Source organism: Eumetopias jubatus, unplaced genomic scaffold (genome assembly GCF_037043125.1).
Source record: "Eumetopias jubatus isolate StellerSeaLion01/CBP00866 unplaced genomic scaffold, mEumJub1_p1.0 scaffold_4, whole genome shotgun sequence".
Classification (NCBI taxonomy): domain Eukaryota; kingdom Metazoa; phylum Chordata; class Mammalia; order Carnivora; family Otariidae; genus Eumetopias; species Eumetopias jubatus.
The window spans coordinates 35,369,607-35,389,704 of NW_028274810.1; the positions used below are offsets into that span (position 1 = coordinate 35,369,607).

General features: G+C 34.9%; 1 protein-coding gene across 1 annotated transcript in view; it reads left to right on the forward strand.

Moving 5' to 3' along the window:
- COL24A1 (collagen type XXIV alpha 1 chain) overlaps nt 1-20,098 on the forward strand; it is a 381,932-nt gene that overhangs the window by 113,226 nt on the left and 248,608 nt on the right. Inside the window, exons 13-18 of the mRNA XM_088022947.1 lie at nt 6,934-6,987; nt 9,065-9,109; nt 16,255-16,308; nt 16,385-16,429; nt 17,032-17,085; nt 17,352-17,405. Of these exons, the coding sequence (XP_087879073.1) occupies nt 6,934-6,987; nt 9,065-9,109; nt 16,255-16,308; nt 16,385-16,429; nt 17,032-17,085; nt 17,352-17,405 (306 nt within the window). The remainder of the gene's footprint in view (nt 1-6,933; nt 6,988-9,064; nt 9,110-16,254; nt 16,309-16,384; nt 16,430-17,031; nt 17,086-17,351; nt 17,406-20,098) is intronic.

The following is a 20,098-nucleotide window of genomic DNA, read 5'->3' on the forward strand; positions in this document are numbered from 1 at the left end:
TTTCTGTTAGAAGAGTCTGTTTAAAGTAAACTGTATTTTGGCTTCTAACTCTAGTGTTAGAATTTCAGAATATAAAATCCTTCTGTTCGACATCTGTTATTAGTTTCTATCCTTTGCCCAAGACAGTCTTAACTACGTATTGCATAATAGTGTCTCAGATACATACATTTTATCAAGAATTTGGAGACCGTGTTTTCTTTGTTCGAAGAAAAAGTCATAGTTAATTTGATTATGGAGAAAGTACTACTGTTGCTAGAGCATTCTGGAAAAAAAATGTTAATTTTTAAGTAATTCTGTCTCTTTCAGAAAAAATGTATTTTCTGATTTTTACTTACTGGTTGTAGTCTGTAGTGACTACATTTTGCTTACCTACAGCTTGACAAGACATATGGAAGAGGCCAGGACTTTGAATTAAACCTACCTTCCAGGTTGGGATAGATAGAAAAGAGAGATACCCAGTGAACTACAGCTGATAATTTGGAGGAAGTCCAGGCAGAGCATGATTTCATAGATAACACTAACAGGTGAAAATTGAGGCAGGCAGTTATTTTCAGGGCAGATAACATAAGAGAAAATTCAGAGACTTGTAGGTTATCAAAGTCAGGAATGTGAGTGCAAATATGACCATAAGACTTGGCTTGAATTCAGGGACTGTATTCCCTGTGTGGGAAAATGGCAAGAATAAAGTTGGGGCCCTTATGATCGAGGGATAGAACATGTATACCAAAACTGCTTCGTGGACACAAGAATAAGGCAGATTGCAATTCCCACAACTGGAGTACAAGATGGTAACCAGTCTTTAAGAACAAAGCAGGAATTTGAATCTGAGAACTGAGGCCCAGATCATAAGTAGGTAAACAGTAAGCCTGACTTGATGCTAAGTCTCTGAGAATTGGGCTAGAGCTCCTTAAATTCCTACCTAAGTTTAAAATTAGTTTCAACCAACAAGAAAATGGTTGACCCTTAAAGTATGGATCAAATTGTCCTACCTGAGGAAAAGAAAGGGGAAGAGACTGAATGAATCTTCACAGAGTACTTCACACTCTAGCCTTTTCCTATAGAAATTGTACTTTATTTTTGAAGGATTTAAAAAATATCACAATTTCGTGGTAATATGTATTGATGTGTAAAAGGTGTAGAAGCAACTACCAGGTTTTATTTTAGTGTTTCTAATCCTAGACAGGTTAGTCTGATCTTCTCTTTTCATTGCTTAGTCTTAGAAAAAGTTGAATTCCTGTTTTTGTTGGTAATGCTTATTTAGTGTATATGTCTTTTATGATAATTCTTATTTATCTCTACTTTAGATTGATGTTGTTTCCAAACCTTTGTTCTCTGAAAAAAACAAAGTATGTTCATAGTTAACTGTGGCCTTTAACAGAACAATTTTGCATTGCTTTTATTTTTTCAAATTCTGTAAATGTAGTCATTAGTATTTTATGGTTATTTTGGTCCTCATACTTTCCTAATTATTTTATAGTCAGTATTTTTCTAATTTCTTTGTAGAACTAGGAAAATGATTTTACTAGACTCCCTAAGCAATAAGTTTTCCACTGTTTCAAGATATTTAGATATACTACCAAGTTTAGTAACTGTGCTCTAAAATATTAATACCATGCATATGTTCAGGCATGCCAAGTCTAGAATAGTTCTTAGTGTTTGATAACTACCATGTTTGATTAACAGTACCATTGTTAGACCCAGGCAAGAGAGAAACTTGATCTGGGCTCTATACTATTGAGGACCCTGTATATCACAAATAAATAAAGTAAATGTATTAAAAATAAAACAAAACAAAAACAAAACACATGCATGCCCTGTTGCTCAGGATCCAGCAGTTAGCATTGGTATAATATGACCTGTAATCCTAGATAACCACTCTTGTTACTATTATCTATTGCTATATAACAAGTTACTCCAAGATAGTGGCTTAAAATGACAGTAAATATATATTATTTTTCAGGGTTTTTGTGTGTTGGGAACTTGGGAATGCTTTATTTGGGTGGGTCTAGCATAGGGTTTCCCATGAGGTCACAGTCAAGATTTTGGGAAAAACTACTGTCATCTGAAGGCTTGACTGGTGTTGGAGGATCTGCTTTTAAGGGGGCTCACTTGCTGGCCAGCCAGTTTGGTGCTAGTGTCCTGGAAGGCCTCATTTCCTCTCCATAGGGACCTCTCCATGTGGCAACTAGAGTGTCTTCAGGACATGGTTGTTGGTTTGCGCCAGAATGAAGTGGTCCATGACAGCAAGGTAGAAGGTGTAGTGCCTTTTATAACCTAACCTCCAAAGTATATTCTTTTGGTCACATAGGCCGGCCATGATTCAAAATGGGAGGGGATTACACAAAGGCATTGATATCAGAAAGTGAGAACCATGGGGGTCCATCTTTGAGACTGGCTATCACAATTTAATGTCTTCAGGCCTCAGAGAAATTCTTCTCCATATCTGTGGCCTATAATCTCATGTCTGAATGCTATGAAGCTTTGTAGGTGGTACAACTGCCAAAATTAGAGACAGAAACTGCTCAAGATTGTGGTGAGATTTAGGCAGGAAGTAGAAGCAGGTAAGAGCAAAGATGAATTAATTAACTTCTCTAATTCTCTTTTCAGTATGAATGCAGTAGAATCCTGTACAAAGAAGTACTGTTTCCCGATAATGCAGACTTCTATTTTCTTCCTTCTTTTTGTGTTATGATTTATGGTTTCAGAGGTAATAGAACTAGTACAGTCTTTTCAAAGGCTGCACCTAGAGACTGAAATATTTTGCATTATTAAGCAATTTATATTACTCCTAAATTTGCATTTCATAACTCTAAATACAAAATTCATGAAGCATGAATTTTGCATTAGCAATTAGATGAATATGAAATGCTAAAATGATGAAGTTTTTAAAATATAGATATTAGATTAAATTTTAAAAATTTTAAGTAAATATAAAATTTTAATTTAATATTGATAGTAATTATAATTTGCAATAGAAAATAAAAAAATCCATAGAAAGTCTTCAGAGAGGTGATCTATTTAAATTTTTAAAATCTAGAAACAATGTAAGTAGTTTTATATTAAACATTACCACTTAGTAGAATTTGCAAATAGGACTTTACACAACTCTACTTAAAGATTTATTACCAATTTTACTAGTTTTCTGTCACTGCATAACAAATACCACAAACTTAGTGGCTTACAACAACACCCATTTATTTTCTCACAATTCTCCTGGGTCGGGAGTCCAGGTGCTATTTAACTGGGTCTTCTGCTCAGGGTCACAAGGCTGCAGTCAGAGTAAGTGTCAGCTGGCTGCACGATCATCTGGAGGCTTGGCTTGGGAAGAGTTCACTTCCAGCTTCATTCAGGTTGTGAGAAGATATCATTTTTTCAAGGCTGTAGAATTAAATGCCCTGCGCTTTTTGCTGGCTCTTGGCTAGAGACCACCCTTAAGTCCTATGGACTGTCCACATTTCCTAGAGATCACTCACAATTCCCTGTCATGTGGGAGATGGAGTCTTATATACTATAACATAATCATATCAGTGACATCCCATCACCTGTGCTATATTCTGTTTGTTAGAATAAGCAAATCATAGTCCCACTCTCACTCACAGGGTGGGTGTCACACAAAAGCGAGAATAGCAGGAGGTCAGAATCATAGGAGGTCACCTTAAAGTCTGTCCACTGTTACTGATCCAACAGTGGAAGTGAGCAAGAACATTATTCACGACTGCAAGAGATCGAGTGAAATCCCTGAAATGTCATATTCTTCATAAGATAAAATTTTATAACTCATCAAAATAATTAAAATGTAAGAAAGAAAATTATGCACAACACAGAAGAAGCAGTGCAACTCTGGCTTGCCCATTAGTAGACAGTTATTAACATTGGTGAAATTGGCAAATTGGGCAAGAAAGGCAAAAACTCAAGCTTCCCTATGGATGATACCCCTGGAAAATGGTTATTAAATCCTTTGGCAGTGTAAAGGCATTCCTAGGAAAGCACAATTTGATTTGAATTAATGGTTATAATTTTCCACTAGGTAAATGTGAGAGAAAATTTGGTATTTTATTTTATAACAAATTCTTTCAAATGGAGAAACTGTAGAAGCTATCTTTTGTATTCTAAGTTCAAAGGCAAAGTGTTTTGTCACTATTGTTCCATGTTTCACAACCAATCTTTTAAGATCAGTTTTTGACAATGGAGATTTGTGGCTGCAAACCCTTTGGCTCCTAATTAAAGGAATACAGAACCTCTCCTGCATTTAAAAAAATCATGCACGTAATTACTAGAAATGAAATAACAACTGATAAACAGCGAGCACATGACTTATTCAACAACATAAGACATTGGCATGATGCTTGCTTTTTAAAAGAAAGTATATGAAAATAATGAATCATGGAACACTACATCATAAACTAATGATGTACTGTATGGTGACTAACATCACATAATAAAATTAAATTAAATTTAAAAAAATAAAAGAAAATATATGTCCAGTATATAGCCAAATATAATGCTGTTTTTTTTTGTGGCATGAGCTGTGCTATATTTCATTAAACAGGAAAGTATGTCTAGATTTAATAGGAATTATTTCAGAAATTGATGACATGGTCAACATATAGGAAGGATAAAAATAATAAAACAAATGATCTGTCTAGACTAGAGAATTATGAATGAAATTAAATATTTAATGGGTAGTAACGTGAGAGGAGAAATAATACATAAAAAATTTAAAAGTTGGTATTACTCAGTTTAAATTGTTTCAGGGACAAAGTCAAGTTGAACAGCTAATATTTATTATAATGTTGAACTATCAGAAGAATAGGACGTTGAGATTAATAAGTATTTTATTATTTATTATGCTAGTGCAGGTTTTGTCATAAGTGAAGAACTGATCATAGTTCTCTCCCCTTCCCTTCCTGGGGTGGGGGTGGGGGTGGGGGTAGAAATCACTAATTTTATGGAAAGCTGAACTGGAGAGCAGCTCCTCCTACTGGATGAGGATGGGGCCACTCAGTCCCAAAGAGCACATCTAGGCAATCCTGAGTGAGTCCCCAAGGATGTTTGCAGTAGTCCCTCTCTGCTCCTTGTTCAGACTGATTGTGTCTTCATTTTTTAAGAAAAACTGTTGAGATCTCATTCACATACCATAAAATTCACCCTTTTAAAATGTACAGTTCAGTGGTTATTATTATATTGACAGAATTGTGTATCTGTCACACTAATTTTAGAACATTTTCTTCACCCAGAAAGAAACCCTGTGCCCATTAACAGTCACTGCCCCCTGCAGCACCAGCCTGAGGCAGCCATAAATCTGTTTTCTATGTCTCTGGATTTGCCTGTTCTGGACATTTTACATTAATGGAATCCTGCAATATGTACCCCAGTCTTTATTATTTCACTGAACTTTTTGAAAAACCTACTTATGATCTATCTAAAAAATCAATCATCTCTTATGTTTCAGATTTATTACAGAATTTTCCTCCACTTTTTCCATTACCTGTACATCATAAATACTTTGAAATACCCTTATTAGCTCATACCGAATAGTATGATGTATTGCAGGCATGTGAACTTGTTGACAACAGAATTTGACTTCCAAGGACAATGAAAGCAAAACGCCTGCCTGAACTTCAACTGACTTTGAAGGGGGTATGGCTACAATATGTTTGACTACACAGATGGTTTTTGCATTATCCTCTGATTACAGAATAAGAAAAACCGCTTCTAGTATGAGTTAACTACGCCTTAGAAACATCATCCTTTTTTTCCATTGCTTAAATTATCTTTTAAGTTTTGCCCATTCATGTTTGTGCTAGTGAACCAGTGATTTTTGGCAGTCTATTAAATATGTATTTAATAACTGGTTTGCCTAAATAAAGAGATTAGAAGACTCTAATAATGTACTTTTATTTTTGTTAGTCTTAAAAAATTTTAAAAGGGGATATTATTTAAAATGTTAATAATAAATCTTATAAACCATTTTGCAAAGTAACTTTTAAAAAGTGAGCTTTAAAGTTGATAAATCTAGTGGCTCATCTTTAGGGAAGAATTTTAGTATATAAAGTAAAAATGAGTCATTGACTTATTTTATAAAAGAATATATATTAAGAAAGTATGTTACTTACTATCCTTCATAGTTTCACAGTGTAGAATCCTCAGTAGACATTTGGGAAACTTGATTTTCAGTGTCACTGTATTTTGTGGTTGCAGGATTTTTGTGCATTATGGCTTTCCCCAATAACATAGTACTTAAATGATATTTGTTACATGTTTATCATATCTTGGAATGATGAGCTAAAATATTCAGTGTAGATGAGGAGAAAGAGCACTGACTGCATTCAGACTTCCTTCATTCAAATCTTAGTCCCACTCATGACTGGTGAGTGCAAGTGACTTAAGCTCTCTGTGCTTCAGTTTTCTCAACTGCAAAGTGAGGATATTACTATTCATTGATTCGACTTGTTATGAAGATAAAAAGAAGTAGTATGTATATATAAAGTGTTTAAAGCCCTTAACACATGGAAAATGTGCTAAATACATGCTTAAATAATATTAGCCATTTCATTCTTTGTGATGCGGGTTTAGGAATGGCATGAAATCACGGAGATAACTAACGGATTGGTCAGGCAGAAATCTTTGTTATGTTTTCTCTCATTCAGTCACTCTTTATATAGTGCTGAACAAATGTATATTTTCTCCAACTTCACTTTCTGTGTATGTTATTTGGCATATAAAATAATTTTTGTAAAACACAGAAATATTGTACTGAACAAAATCAATGAAGTGTTATACGAAACAAATACAAGTTTTTGTTGCACTACAATTTAGAGGTTAGGAAATAAATATTTCCTATTAATCAGTTCCTTATCAGAAAACACAACAAAAGTGAATTCTTTATCTGTGTTGGTTTTAATAGCATTTCTTCTTTTTTCCCTGGGCCAGGGTTTTCCGGGTGACTTTGGAGACAGAGGTCCTGCTGGCCCTGATGGCAGTCCTGTGAGTACATTGTGATGGTCCAGCCTTGCGATCTGACGTCACTCAGACATCACAGCACCTGCACTAGCCGTCCTCATTATGACATTCAAATAAGCATGATCGGCCAGACAGTTTTGAGACTTTTGTGCACATTCCAATTTGTAAAGACAAAAATGTTCTGAGTCAATTCTGTCTTGGGAGATAATCATTAAAATAAATCGTTGTGACCATGTTACATGTACCTACTTAAATGAAATTTTAGAAATATACAATCATAATGCTGACTTGTACATTTTTGGGATGAGGGGAAAGCCTTTCATGTACATGAATGTACTAGCAAGCCTCATGTAAAAATTGTGCACTCAGTGACTGCTCTTTTTGACTCAAGCCTGTCATTGATTTACCTGACTTTTGGGTATTTATTTCTAGAGAAGTCTTCTACTTTGGGATTATTCAGCTATTATTTTCAGATTAGGGAGTTACTATTCTATAATTAGTTTAATTATATTATCAAAGAATGATGGTGGATTGTTGTTTTTTTGACATTAGGTAGAAAAATCTCATTTTTTTTTTTTTTTGCTCTCAGTAAACATCTATCAGCTCTCTCCAATCTATTCCATGCATATGTTCTTTTAATAAGATTTTAAGGTGAATTAGAGTCAATCACTAAATCCTTATAGCCTAAATTAGGAGTAGTTCCTATATTTAGGTATAGGTAAATTATTAGCATTTATACTTAAAAGTGTTAGAAAATAGTTTCTTTTTAATTTATTTTTCTAAATTATGACTTTATTAGTTATTCAGTTAGTTTAGCCAAAGTTTTATTTGTTGTAAGTCTTGGCAGATAAGAGTAGAACTGATTTCCAAATAAATCATTAAAAACCTGAATGATGTTTTAAGTAGAATATTTACCATAGTTTTCTTGCCCTTGATTCTGGGACAAGAGTGTTTCAAGAGTAAAAAGTAAGCATTATTTACTTTTTCCTTTAATACCACTTATGTACTTGCATAACTACTGTGAAGCCATCTCATTTAATTCTTTGTCAGTTAAATATACATGAAGTTTGTTAGGGTTTAAAATATTTCTTTTTGAAATATGCTCTTTATTTAAATATAATGCTTCTTGAAGAGCATTTTCAGGCTTTACTATCTTTAAAATATAATAATAAACTGGCTGTTTTAGTTTATTGGCTTATGATTCTCTACATTTTTTACTCTACCTTATTTTCAAAACAGAACTTGAAATACAAAAAAGGGGGGGCATTCTTGTACTTCGTATCATGTGACACTGCCATGGAGTGGATTGGGGATTATCATAAAGACTATAATGACAGGTTCAAAAGACCATCACAAATCAAGTGGAAAAATTAATATTGATAATTTAAAATCTCATTTATTATATATATAATTAATGATATTGGTAATTTCTTACATTTGTGAGAAATTTTTCAAAACCTTTTGTACATTATAACAGTTTTCATTGTGATCTTTACATCATTGAGAACAAGTGTTATTATTCCTTTATTTTTTTAAGTAGACTCCATGCCCACTGTGGAGCCCAACATGGGGGCTTGAACTCAACGACCTTGAGATCAAGACTTGAGCCGAGATCAAAAGTTGGACACTTTAGCTGACTGAGCCACCCAGGCATCCCCAAATGTTATTATTCCTATTTTATAATGAGAAAACTGAAGTTTAGAGAATTTAAATATTATACTTCGAGAGTGGGTAGTGTTTTAAACCATCTGAAAATACTCTTCTAACTCTATATACTGACAACTTATCTTATTATATAATACATATGTTGGTTATGTCTATAATGCTGACTACTTATAGGATTTACTTTCTTTATTAGATATATAAAAGACACAGAACAATCTATATCCTAGGCTAGGTGGTAGTCCTTGCATCCAAAAGCATGGAGCCAGGGGCATTTTTGAGAACTTAAACTGCCACCAGAGTTTACACTTCTTAGGAGGATGCATGAGGGTAAAATTTGACATATTTTTTTTCTAGAAGTATTTGTCTTTGTCTTTAAAAAATGCCCTCAGTAGTTTGCAATTGTATTTAACCAACTTTGTACTTTTCTTTTATATAGGGACTTGTAGGTAGCATTGGTCCTCCAGGATTTCCTGGGCTTAGAGTGAGTATCAAGTATTATCATTCTTATAAAATATTGTGTTTATATTTGTTAGATGCGCTTTAAAATCTTTAGAAAAATGAGATGTTTTAGCATCATTGTTGGATATCAGACTTGCTCAAATGTATTTTCCCACCAGATACACAAATTAGACCAGGAGTATGAATCAAAAAATAAATTTTATGATAACCTAAAATAACAAACTTCTACAGATTTATGTGTACATATGTATTTATGTCTGTCTCATTAATAGATACCTAAGACTGTTTCTTCAAAAGTATGACATAGAACAGCCACTTCTCTCCTTTGAAATATTCTTTCATACCATGTGGCCTGGATAGATAAAGATAGGGCTAAATATCATACCATACCATTTTATAGCACATGGTAACTGTAGATTTTATTTCTGGAATAAAATTGAATAAATGGTTGGGAAACATCCTGAACAATAGGTAGTAGTTGCACTTCACTAATTCTGCTAAACATTTTTTAAAGATTTTTTTAAATGTATTTATTTGAAATAGAGAGAGAGAGTGTGCACGAGCAGGGGGGAGGGGCAGAGGGCGAGGGAGAGGGAGTAGCAGACTCTCCACTGAGCAGGGAGCCTAACAACACGAGGCTTTATCCCGGGACCCCAAGATCATGACCTGAGCCCTGAGCCACCCAGGCGCCCTGCTGCTAACATTTTAATACCTAATTTTATATACTAAAAATATAAGTGATTGTATTATTTGTCCACTTTTATTCAGTGAATTTAACTCTGAGTTTCACTGGAGTTTCTAATCTAGGCAAAGTACAGTTTAGTAAAAGCAATTCTGTGGAGAGCAAAATAATCTACTCCAGATATGTAGTGATCTGATAAATTTTAGAATATTCATTGAAGCAAACAGACTGCTACTTTTGCCGTATCTTCATAAATATATTCTCTCAGTCAAGCTTATGGTTCATGATAGGGATGTAAGTTGCAGATATTTTATATAAATTGAAGAGCCATGTGCTTTAACAGTCAGCTGAGCCAAAGGCAAGATTCACATACTTTTACAAAATGTAAGGAGCCTAATGAAAATAGAATCCTAAAATTATATGTATATCCATATAAAAATTGGAAATGACCATGGGCAGAGGTAAGATTTTCCCTAAAAATCAATTTAGAGCTTGCTCGTAACACATGAAGTAGGTACTTAAGACTCCAGAGTTTTATGCCATAAATTACAGCCACAATTATTTTTAGCCTGAATTTGAACACAGGTCTTTTGAGTCCAAATTTAATGTTTTTCCCCCCACCTTAACTGCCCCAAGGCAGAAGGTGACAACTTGACCAAAGGAATACATCAGGAGTTCAATTATTGGAACTATGGTGAAAATCAGTATAACAAGTTTTAACTTGCCATTTGGGGCTGGCAAGAATATAGAATTAAGAGTCAGAGAACCTGAGTGAGTCTAAGACATTTAAACTTTTCTTTTACATGATAATATTAGTATACTAATATTAAAATTAGCAGTAACAGCTCACTTTTTTTAAGAAGAGATTTACTTATTTTTTTAGGGAGACAGAGAGCATGGGGAAGGGGCAGAGAAAGAGAAGCTCAAGCAGACTGCTTGCTGAGCGCAGAGCCCAATGGTGGGCTCAGAGCAGGGCTTGATCTCATGATCCTAAGATCATGACCTGAGCCGAAACTAAGAGTTGGATGCTTAACCAACTGAGCCACCCAGGCACCCCAATAACAGCTCACTTTTATTTAGTATTTTCCATGTGCTAGTCAGTGCTAGGTCATTTAATTTTCAGAACAAGCCAAGAGCACTCATATGAGTGTTAGGCCCAGTTTTGAAGCCAGGTGATCTAAACCAGAGCCCAAAATTCTACCAGTGTGCTATACCACCTCCTTAAAACTTGTATTACCTTAAAATGTATACCATTTATCTTATGAGATTTCTTTAGGCTTCATGAGAAGCTCTGTTTGAAGGTGGAACCCAAAGGGCCAATTTGTTTTTTCTCGGAACTTAGAATAGGATTAAACCTGTAGGTGGTAGTTGTGGCCTTACCAATGGGGTAGAAAGGAAACTGGGAAAGGGAGCTGGATTCCAAAGATAGTTTTTATGCATTCTTCATTTAACCTCTCAGTTGGTTAACTCAGCAGCTTCTGCTTTTATGCTCAAGTTTAAGACCCAAAATTCTTAGCATGTCTAGACTGTTTTGGTTCTCATTGGATCTTGAGACATACTTTGTGCACTAGCAAAACTGTTTATTCTCAGGTGCCATGCAGCCTTCCTACGATATGGCTTTGCACTTGAACTTAGTTGTCTACCTGAAACACTTTACCTGTACTTTTCTACCTAACAGTTAACTCTTACTCATTTTTCAACTCCAGGACTTTGCACAGTACCAACACATAAAAGTGCTTAGTAAAAATAACTGGGTTTTTTGTTGTTGTTGTTTTGTTTTTGTTTTTTGTCCTTTCTCTTTCTCAATTTACCCTTTGGTTGCTGGGAAGAGATTCTACAGAAAAGAAAATGGCGAATGATACTAACAGTCATCTTTGTAATCCTCATCTCTACATTGATTTGATAGTACTTTGTACTTTTCAGAGTACTTTCACACACATATCTCATTTGTTCCTCAAGTAGATAGAATAGGTATTACAACCTCCATTTTACATTTACTAAATTTTTAAATCAAAACAGTGTGAGTACCTACTGTGTATCAAATGCTGAACTAGAGCTAGGCCTAAAAATACAAACAAGATTTCTGTTTTTTGGCAACATTATAATCCAATGGCATAGAAGGAAAAATAGGTATGTCATACGATGTGATCACTGCTCTAATGGACTAAAAACCACTGAGAAAGGAACAATTTATGTTATCTTGAGAGAGGAGGCTTCACAAAACAGATGTGTTTTAATTATATCTTGAAGATTATGCATGAGTGGAGTGGAGTAGACAGGAAAAGCGCTCTTTAGGCAGAAGAATGCCTCTTTAAATGCACAGAAGAGGTGAAAAAAAGGTGATGTTTGGGCAGGGGGAAGAGGAGTAGGGGAATTGTAGCCTAGGAAGTATGGGGGGATGGAAGTGGAATGGAAGGAGGTGAGGTTTTGAAGATAATTGTGAAAGATTTATATAGAACCTTTATATTTCATAGTAAACATAGTAAACTGCTTGCCCAGTTTATCCGCAAGCACACATCTGCCTGTTCCCTTATAGGAAGTACAGTTTCTGACAAGAGATGATACAGCTTTCTCTAAATGACTTTTTCCTTGCAGCTGATTGTCATTTGCTTTCTTAGTTAGCGATAGTGATTATTATCTGTGAGTGTGGGTGGATGTGGTTGGAGAGCCTGAAGAGGAGCGCACAGTCTTCTCTACAGTGTGCTCACTTGTATGAGCTCTAATTGGCTGGCGGGTGCTCATTTTATATGAAGAACCCATCCTTGAATCTCTGTTTCTTTGACTCACTTTGACTTGAAAGTTCTTTATTATTTCTGGGTGTGTGGGAGGCTCTTCTGCCTTTGGTGCTGTATCCCAGACACCCTCAGCTAAGCTGCCACGCATGGAAGTGTTTCTCCTATCTTCTCTGTGTTCTCATGGAAGAGGAGTATGGTAAGCAGAGAGTTCTGAAGACTTTCACATTATCCTGTGGAGCTGAAAACTGCTGTTAGCCTATTGCAGGTTGCTTTGAGAAAGCTATAGTTCTTCAGGACTAGGATTTTCCACACCATTTGTAACATACCACAAAATGTTTGCTATTTCTTGGAGCTTCCTATACCCATACTATTTTACTTTTCAATTCCCTATTTTACTAAATCTTATATGTGTATATATTTTTTTAAAGATTTTATTTATTTATTTGACAGTGAGAGAGAGAGCACAAGCAGGGGGAGCAGCATAGGCAGAGGGAGAAGTAGGCTCCACGCTGAGCAAAGAGCCCGATGCGGGGCTCGATCCCAGGACCCTGGGATCATGACCTGAGCTGAAAGCAGACGCTTAACTGACTGAGCCACCCAGGCATCCCTAAATCTTTTATATCTTTACTATAATCTTTTACATCTTTGATATCTCTCAACACTTACTATTTTGTGTTAATTCTTTTAGAGTCACTAAAAAAGTAAAACAGTAGATTGTGCAAACAAAGTACATTCATCTGAAGATATTAGTCTATGCACAGTGATATATTTACTGAAACAAAGTTAATATTGTTGCCTATAGAAAAAACCAACAGGATGACAAAGAAATGTTTGTTTATGTTTATAAGATTTTTTATTGTTTTTTTATTATGTTATGTTAATCATCATACATTACATCATTAGTTTTTTGATGTAGTGTTCCATGGTTCATTGTTTGTGCATAACACCCAGTGCTCCACGCAGAACGTGCCCTCTTTAATACCCATCACCAGGCTAACCCATCCCCCCACCCCCTTCCCCTCTAGAACCCCCAGTTTGTTTTTCAGAGTCTTCCATACTTACATAGATTATTGCTGCATAATTTCCAAGCAGAAATGTTTATTGTATTTTTTGAAACTCTCATTATTTTTAAGCTATGAACTCTGAATAAACTAGCCACTGTAATTATAAGAACAATTGTTTCCTACTGATAGAATTTGTCAGTGATATATGAATATTGCATATCTGTTTTAAGTTGGAAAATATTACTCTTCCCTCTCACAGTCTCATATATTTCAGGATTAAACATATTGGAAATAATTTATCTCAGTTATATTTCACAGACTTTAGGACTCACACTAAAGTAAAGATGTCATATTTTCCATTCTGAAATTTGTATTATATGAGTGTAAACTATTAGCAATGCTCTGTTATGTTGGGAGATAGAGTTCTTGAAATCACTGTTTAAAATTTTTTTTTACTGAAGTACAATTAACATAGTGTTATATCAGTTTCAAATGTACAGTATAATCATTCAATAATTCTGTACATCAATCAGTGCTCATTATGTTAAGTGTGCTCTTAATCCCCTTCATCTATTTCAGCCGTCCCACCCCTAACCTCCCCTCTAGCGACTACCAGTTTGTTCTCTGCATTAAGAGTCTTAATTAATTAAGAGTCTGGTTTTTTGTTTGTTTACCTTTTTTTTGTTCATTTATTTTGTTTTTTAAATTGCACATGTTTTTTAAATTGCACATATGAGTGAAATCATATGGTTAAGTGTCTTTCTCTGTTTATTTTACTTAGCATTTTAACCTCTAGGTCCATCCATGTTGTTTTGAGTGGCAAGAAACAACAGTCTTTTTTATGGCTGAGTAATATTCCAGTGTGTGTGTGTGTGTGTGTGTGTGTGTGTGTGTGTGTGTGTGTGTGTCTGTGCACGTGTGTGTCTTTTTTATGGCTGAGTAATATCAGTCTTTTTTATGGCTGAGTAATATTCGTGTGTGTGTGTGTGTGTGTGTGTGTGTGTGTGTGTGTTTGTATACTACATCTTCTTCATCCATTTGTCTATGGATGGACATTTGAGTTGCTTCCATGTCTTGGCTGTTGAAAGTAATGCTGCAATAAACATAGAGTCCATATATCTTTTCGAATTAGTGTTTTCCTTTTCTTTGGGTAAATGTCAGTAGTGGAATTACTGAGTCATATGGTAATTCTACTTTTAATTTTTTGAAGAGTGTCCATATTGGTTTCCACAATGGCTCCACCAATTTGCATTTCCACCAGTGTGCGCAAGGCTTCCTTTTTCTCCACATCCCCACCACTAGTTATTTCTTGTCTTTTTGTTTCTGACTATTCTGACAGGTCCTTCAGTATTCATTCCATACTTTATTTCAAAACAATTATGTGCCAATTACTATGTTGGGTCTGGAAAGTAAAATGTCAATCAACTCGCTTCTGCTTTCACAGAATGTGTGGACTAGGAACACAGGGGGGAGTATAGTACAGTATACTCATGAGTGTAGTCGAAAGCCATTCCAGTATTGGTAACCACATCTTTGAAGGCTTGGAGCATGTGATAAAGAGAGAGCATGTTCAGAGAATGGAAAACAGTCCATTGTGGCTAGAATGTGGGATTTGGAGGAGGGAGAAGTAAAGGAGGAGTAGGGACAAATGGAAGTAGACAAGACAGGAAGGGTTGGTGCAAACCTGGGATGCTTTCCTAAGCAATTTGGTAAAAGGGGCAACATTTTTAGCATTGCCACAAATACACCTTTAGAAGTTCCTTAACATTTGAAAACCATAAAGGGGAGGTTTAAGCCAACTTGTTCTTTGAAGATGAAGGATGATACAGAAGGTAGGCACAGAGAGGTAGCAACAGAAAGAAGGAAAATGAAGGTGTCAGTGGCACGAAAATTGTAAGTGATTCCCAAACCATTTTTTTTTCAAATTTTACTTTGAAATACCCTTATTGTGGCTATTGTCCTTTGTCTTCTAAGATGATATATTTGAGGAGTTTTTTTTAAATCACTTGCTTGCTGGAGATGATAGTTTGTTACATTTTTGAGGAATCTTGCATTGGAGCATTAAACTGAGAACCTTGATGTTGGTGACTATGTCTTTTTCATCTTTATTTCCTCCACACAACTACAGTGTCTGTGTACATGTTATGTTCAACAAATGTTAAACGATGTATGACTGACAGAAGCCCAGAAGAGTAGAGTCTTTTGTTCAGTACTCAGCTTATCCCTGAAATTATGGTAAATTTTATCATTTACAAATTTCAAATCACGAAATAAAATCACTGGAATGCCTGGAACATAGTAAGTGCCCAATACATAATTCCTGAATAAATGGGTGAAATAAAAATATAAGATGATCAAATGAAGTGTTTATTGAATACCTCCTGGGAATGTGGCACTTACTAGGAAAGGAAAAAATATTTCCCTTATCTTCAAGATATTATCTAGTTAGAGAAATATTTCAAGATGAATGTCGGGGACGGTTAAGCCTTATACGAACTAAAGGAAGGGGAGGATCCTTGTGGACTAGCCTGGTATGGAGAGCTTCAGGGAGTAGGATGACCTCACTAAAGTTTCACACATTGGTATGATTTATTAATGTGGAGAGGAAAAGAAGTTGTGGAAGAACAAGGCACGTGTGGGCGCTTAGTGAGATGAACTGTTCTGGGCTAGTTCATTAATTTTACCATATTCTCTTTCCAATCCTAGTGGATGCTTAATGATGCCTTTCTGTTTAATTGCTTTTCAGGGCAGTATTGGCCCTATTGGACCATTCGGACTTTCTGGAACTCCTGGCCCAATGGTATGTCTCTATTTGCATAATGGATATTTCCCTTTAATTTCTCTACGATGTCACAAAATATCCCTTTTTTTTTTAGGGTCTTTCTGGGAATAAGGGCCTACCTGGAATGAAAGGTGATAAGGTGATTTAAATATTTACATTATCATAGAGATAATTTCTCATCACATTTATTTTTTTCTTTTTAGTCAATACAACTTATAAAATATCTTGTTTTTTTTTTCTGTTGCATTTCTTTTTTTAAAATTTTTATTGTTATGTTAATCACCATACATTACATCATTAGTTTTTGATGGAGTGTTCCATGATTCATTGTTTGTGCATAACACCCAGTGCTCCACGCAGAACGTGCCCTCTTTAATACAGGCTAACCCATCCCCCCACCCCCCTCCCCTCTAGAACCCTCAGTTTGTTTCTCAGAGTCCATTGTCTCTCATGGTTCGTCACCCCTCCGACTTACTCCCCTTCATTCTTCCCCTCCTGCTATCTTCTTCTTTTTCTTTTTTCTTAACATATGTTGCATTATTTGTTTCAGAAGTACAGATCTGTGATTCAACAAAATATCTTGTTTTTATATATGGGATCTAATGTATACTGTCAGATATACAGTTTTTATCAGAAGTAGGAAAAAGAGAGAAACTATTCTTCTATAATTAATTTTACTTTCTTATAATATTGCCATGTTTGTGTTACTTAAGTGTCTTTGTATGAAATTGTGCCCTCTAGGGTGAACAAGGCATTACAGGAGAGCCAGGAGAACTAGGGTATCCTGGAGACAAGGTAATTTTTTTTTCCATTTAGTTTATGTAAATACAAAAAATTCAGTGAAAAGGTATAAATTCTTTAAAAAGAAAGGAGTATGATTATTTTAAGCATGTAGTTTGTTAGGATATGGTATCAGTATGGTTTTACAGGTCTTGTTTGAAATGGTTTTCTCAAAGTTTTTAGATTCACTCCATTAATTTTTTAAGCAGTTTGTATATAGAGGCATAGCTGCCTTTTGTGGTATAATAGCTTTCATCTTCTCTATTATTCTCATCCTCTAGGGTGCTGTTGGTGTTCCAGGACCACCAGGGATGAGAGGAAAGCCAGGACCTTCAGTAGGTTTGAACTTTTGCTTTGCTCTTTCCCATTAATGAAGTGTACATCATAGCATGAGTCCTCACACTTGTTGGTATTAGTAGAATATAAGAAGTAGGAGATAAGCCTACCAGTCTGGCATTTTTTCTCTTCAGTTTTAGGGTATAGATAATCCTTCCAGTTTTCAGCCCACATTCCATAGAGTATTGGACCTCATCCTTCCTGCCCCCACCTCATCCCAGGCTAAAACCAAATTTCTGTGAGCCCTAAAGATCTTGTTTGATCTGTTATGGATAGTATCTAAAGTAAACAATGAACATTTAAGACAGAAAATACAAAGCACCTTAAATAATATTTTTAATTTTTCCAAATATCTTTCATTCCAATATATTTCATTAAAGAAATATTTTGAAGAAAATATAGCATGTCACACTCTGTGAGCACAAATATACTAGTTCTTTGTCTTTTTTTTTTAACCTTTGGGCATCAATTAGTTGGGAAAAAAAAGAATATTTTATATTGTAGTTAACATGAAACCAAACTCAAACTAAAATTACTGAGTAATTAAAATCATTTAAATAATGGTTAAACATGAGTTAACAGCATGTCTCTATATATTAAAAGTCATAATAATTATTATAGCTAAGATTTACTGAGTGTTTACAAAGTACCAGTCTCTATTCTAAGGTCTGTACCTCTAATTTAATCTTTACAAAAATCATATGAAGTTGGTACTGTTATTATTCTTATTTTACAGATTAGGGAAACTGAAACAGAGTCAAATAACTTGCCCAAGGTTCCACAGTTACTTGTTGGTCACCTAGATAATCATGTGTCAGAGCTCACGTACTTAGCCACTATGCCATACTGTTTGAGGGTACTTAAACAGTATTTTAAATATTAAAATTTAAATATTAAATATTAAAAAAATTAATATTTTAAGATTGTTTTAGGATTTTTAATATTGATTGCAACTCTATGAAGTTGCAGGTGATTGTAGATAGAAATAAACAGATGGAAGATTATAACTTATTAATATAATATTAAAATATACATTTTAAAAAGAGTGTGGTTCCCTGAGCAAATCATCGTGTTTCCTCTAACTCCCTCCTCCCATCTCAGGCTTCTTTATTTTTTTGTCAGAGGAAGCAGCATTAAATTATAGTACTTTATATACTTCATTCTGTATGACTTCTAACAGTGACAGCATTTCATATACATCTCTCAGAAAGTATTTATTCCAAAGAAAAATGTTCAGTATCTTTTTGTCAAGTGACGTGCTGGTGATGAGCTTCACTCTTATTAGTTTTTTGCCCTGGACTCAGACTAAACCTGGTCAGTCATGTACCCAGACTTGGGTTCTGGAGTTGAATCTCAGAAATTCCAAAGAGTATAAATAAGGGAGAGAAAAATAGGTCATGAAACCAACAAAAAGCTTCCGTTTTTCAAGGAGGATTCTAATCACATAACAGGAACTTAGAATATCTGCAGCGGTTGGCGAAGTAAGACCCTAAACTTCTTACATCCTCAGTTGTTCATAATGTGAAGGTTTTCTGACTTTTGATAATAGTAAAAGGAGTGGGTACAACACATTTTCTAAGGCCAATACTAAGTAATAAATGGTATCAATATTATTCTGTAATGCTTTACAATTAATTGCTGGAGAAAACTAAAGTCAGATATCATGCTTATACAAAGTAAACCTTTTTAATGTCTACCTTACTTTTTTTTTTTTTAAAGATTTTATTTATTTATTTGACAGAGAGAGACAAAGTGAGAGAAGGAACACAAGTAGGGGGAGTGAGAGAGGGAGAAGCAGGCTTCCCACTGAGCAGGGAGCCCGATATGGGGCTCGATCCCAGGACCCTGGGATCATGACCTGAGCTGAAGGCAGATGCTTAACGACTGAGCCACCCAGGAGCCCCTCCCTTACTTTTTGATACAGTTTATATTGGTAATATGTTTATTGTGAGGCAGGGGGGGTATACTGCTCTGAGAAACAGACTTAGATTTTAGTCCCAGCCCTACACTGACTTGCTATGACCTTGAGCATTTAACCACTGTGTAAGTTCCTTGCAAATCTGTGACTCTTTAATTTCCTCTCTCAGTGATAGTGTTTACCAGTATTTCTCCAGTCTAACCTAAAGAAAAGGTGGAGAGCCTGTTTCACCTTAACACATTGTCTTAAAACCCTTAATGTTATTTTTTTTCCTGAAATAAATCACCAGAACCAACTCTAGTATGTTTTTTTAGGGCTGTGATGCAGGGAGTATTAAGATGATAAAAGTGGGGGTTTTACTTGCTCATTTTGTACCTTTCTATATTTTTCTAATAAAAAAAATTTTAATGTCAGCAGGGATTACTTTGGCCGAAGATAGTTGACCATCTTTTGTTTGTTTTATCAAATCTTTGAAAAATATACATCAGACTAAAGATAGATATTTATGAATTAATATTTGTGAGCATCTGTAGTCTCTCACTTTATCACTTGTTTGTATCTTATTAATAGAAAAAAACTGTAGGGGTTTGACCTGGAAACCTTCCCTAGTTTTGGAAGGAGACACCTGTTTAATGAAAAATTGCTTGCGCTGAATCTGTTATATTAAAAAGAAATTATACAAGTTAGGGCCTATCTAAATCATTTGTTTACTATCATGACAAAGAATGTCAAAGTCATAAGGACGTCTTTCTTATTTTATATCTCCTACTTTTG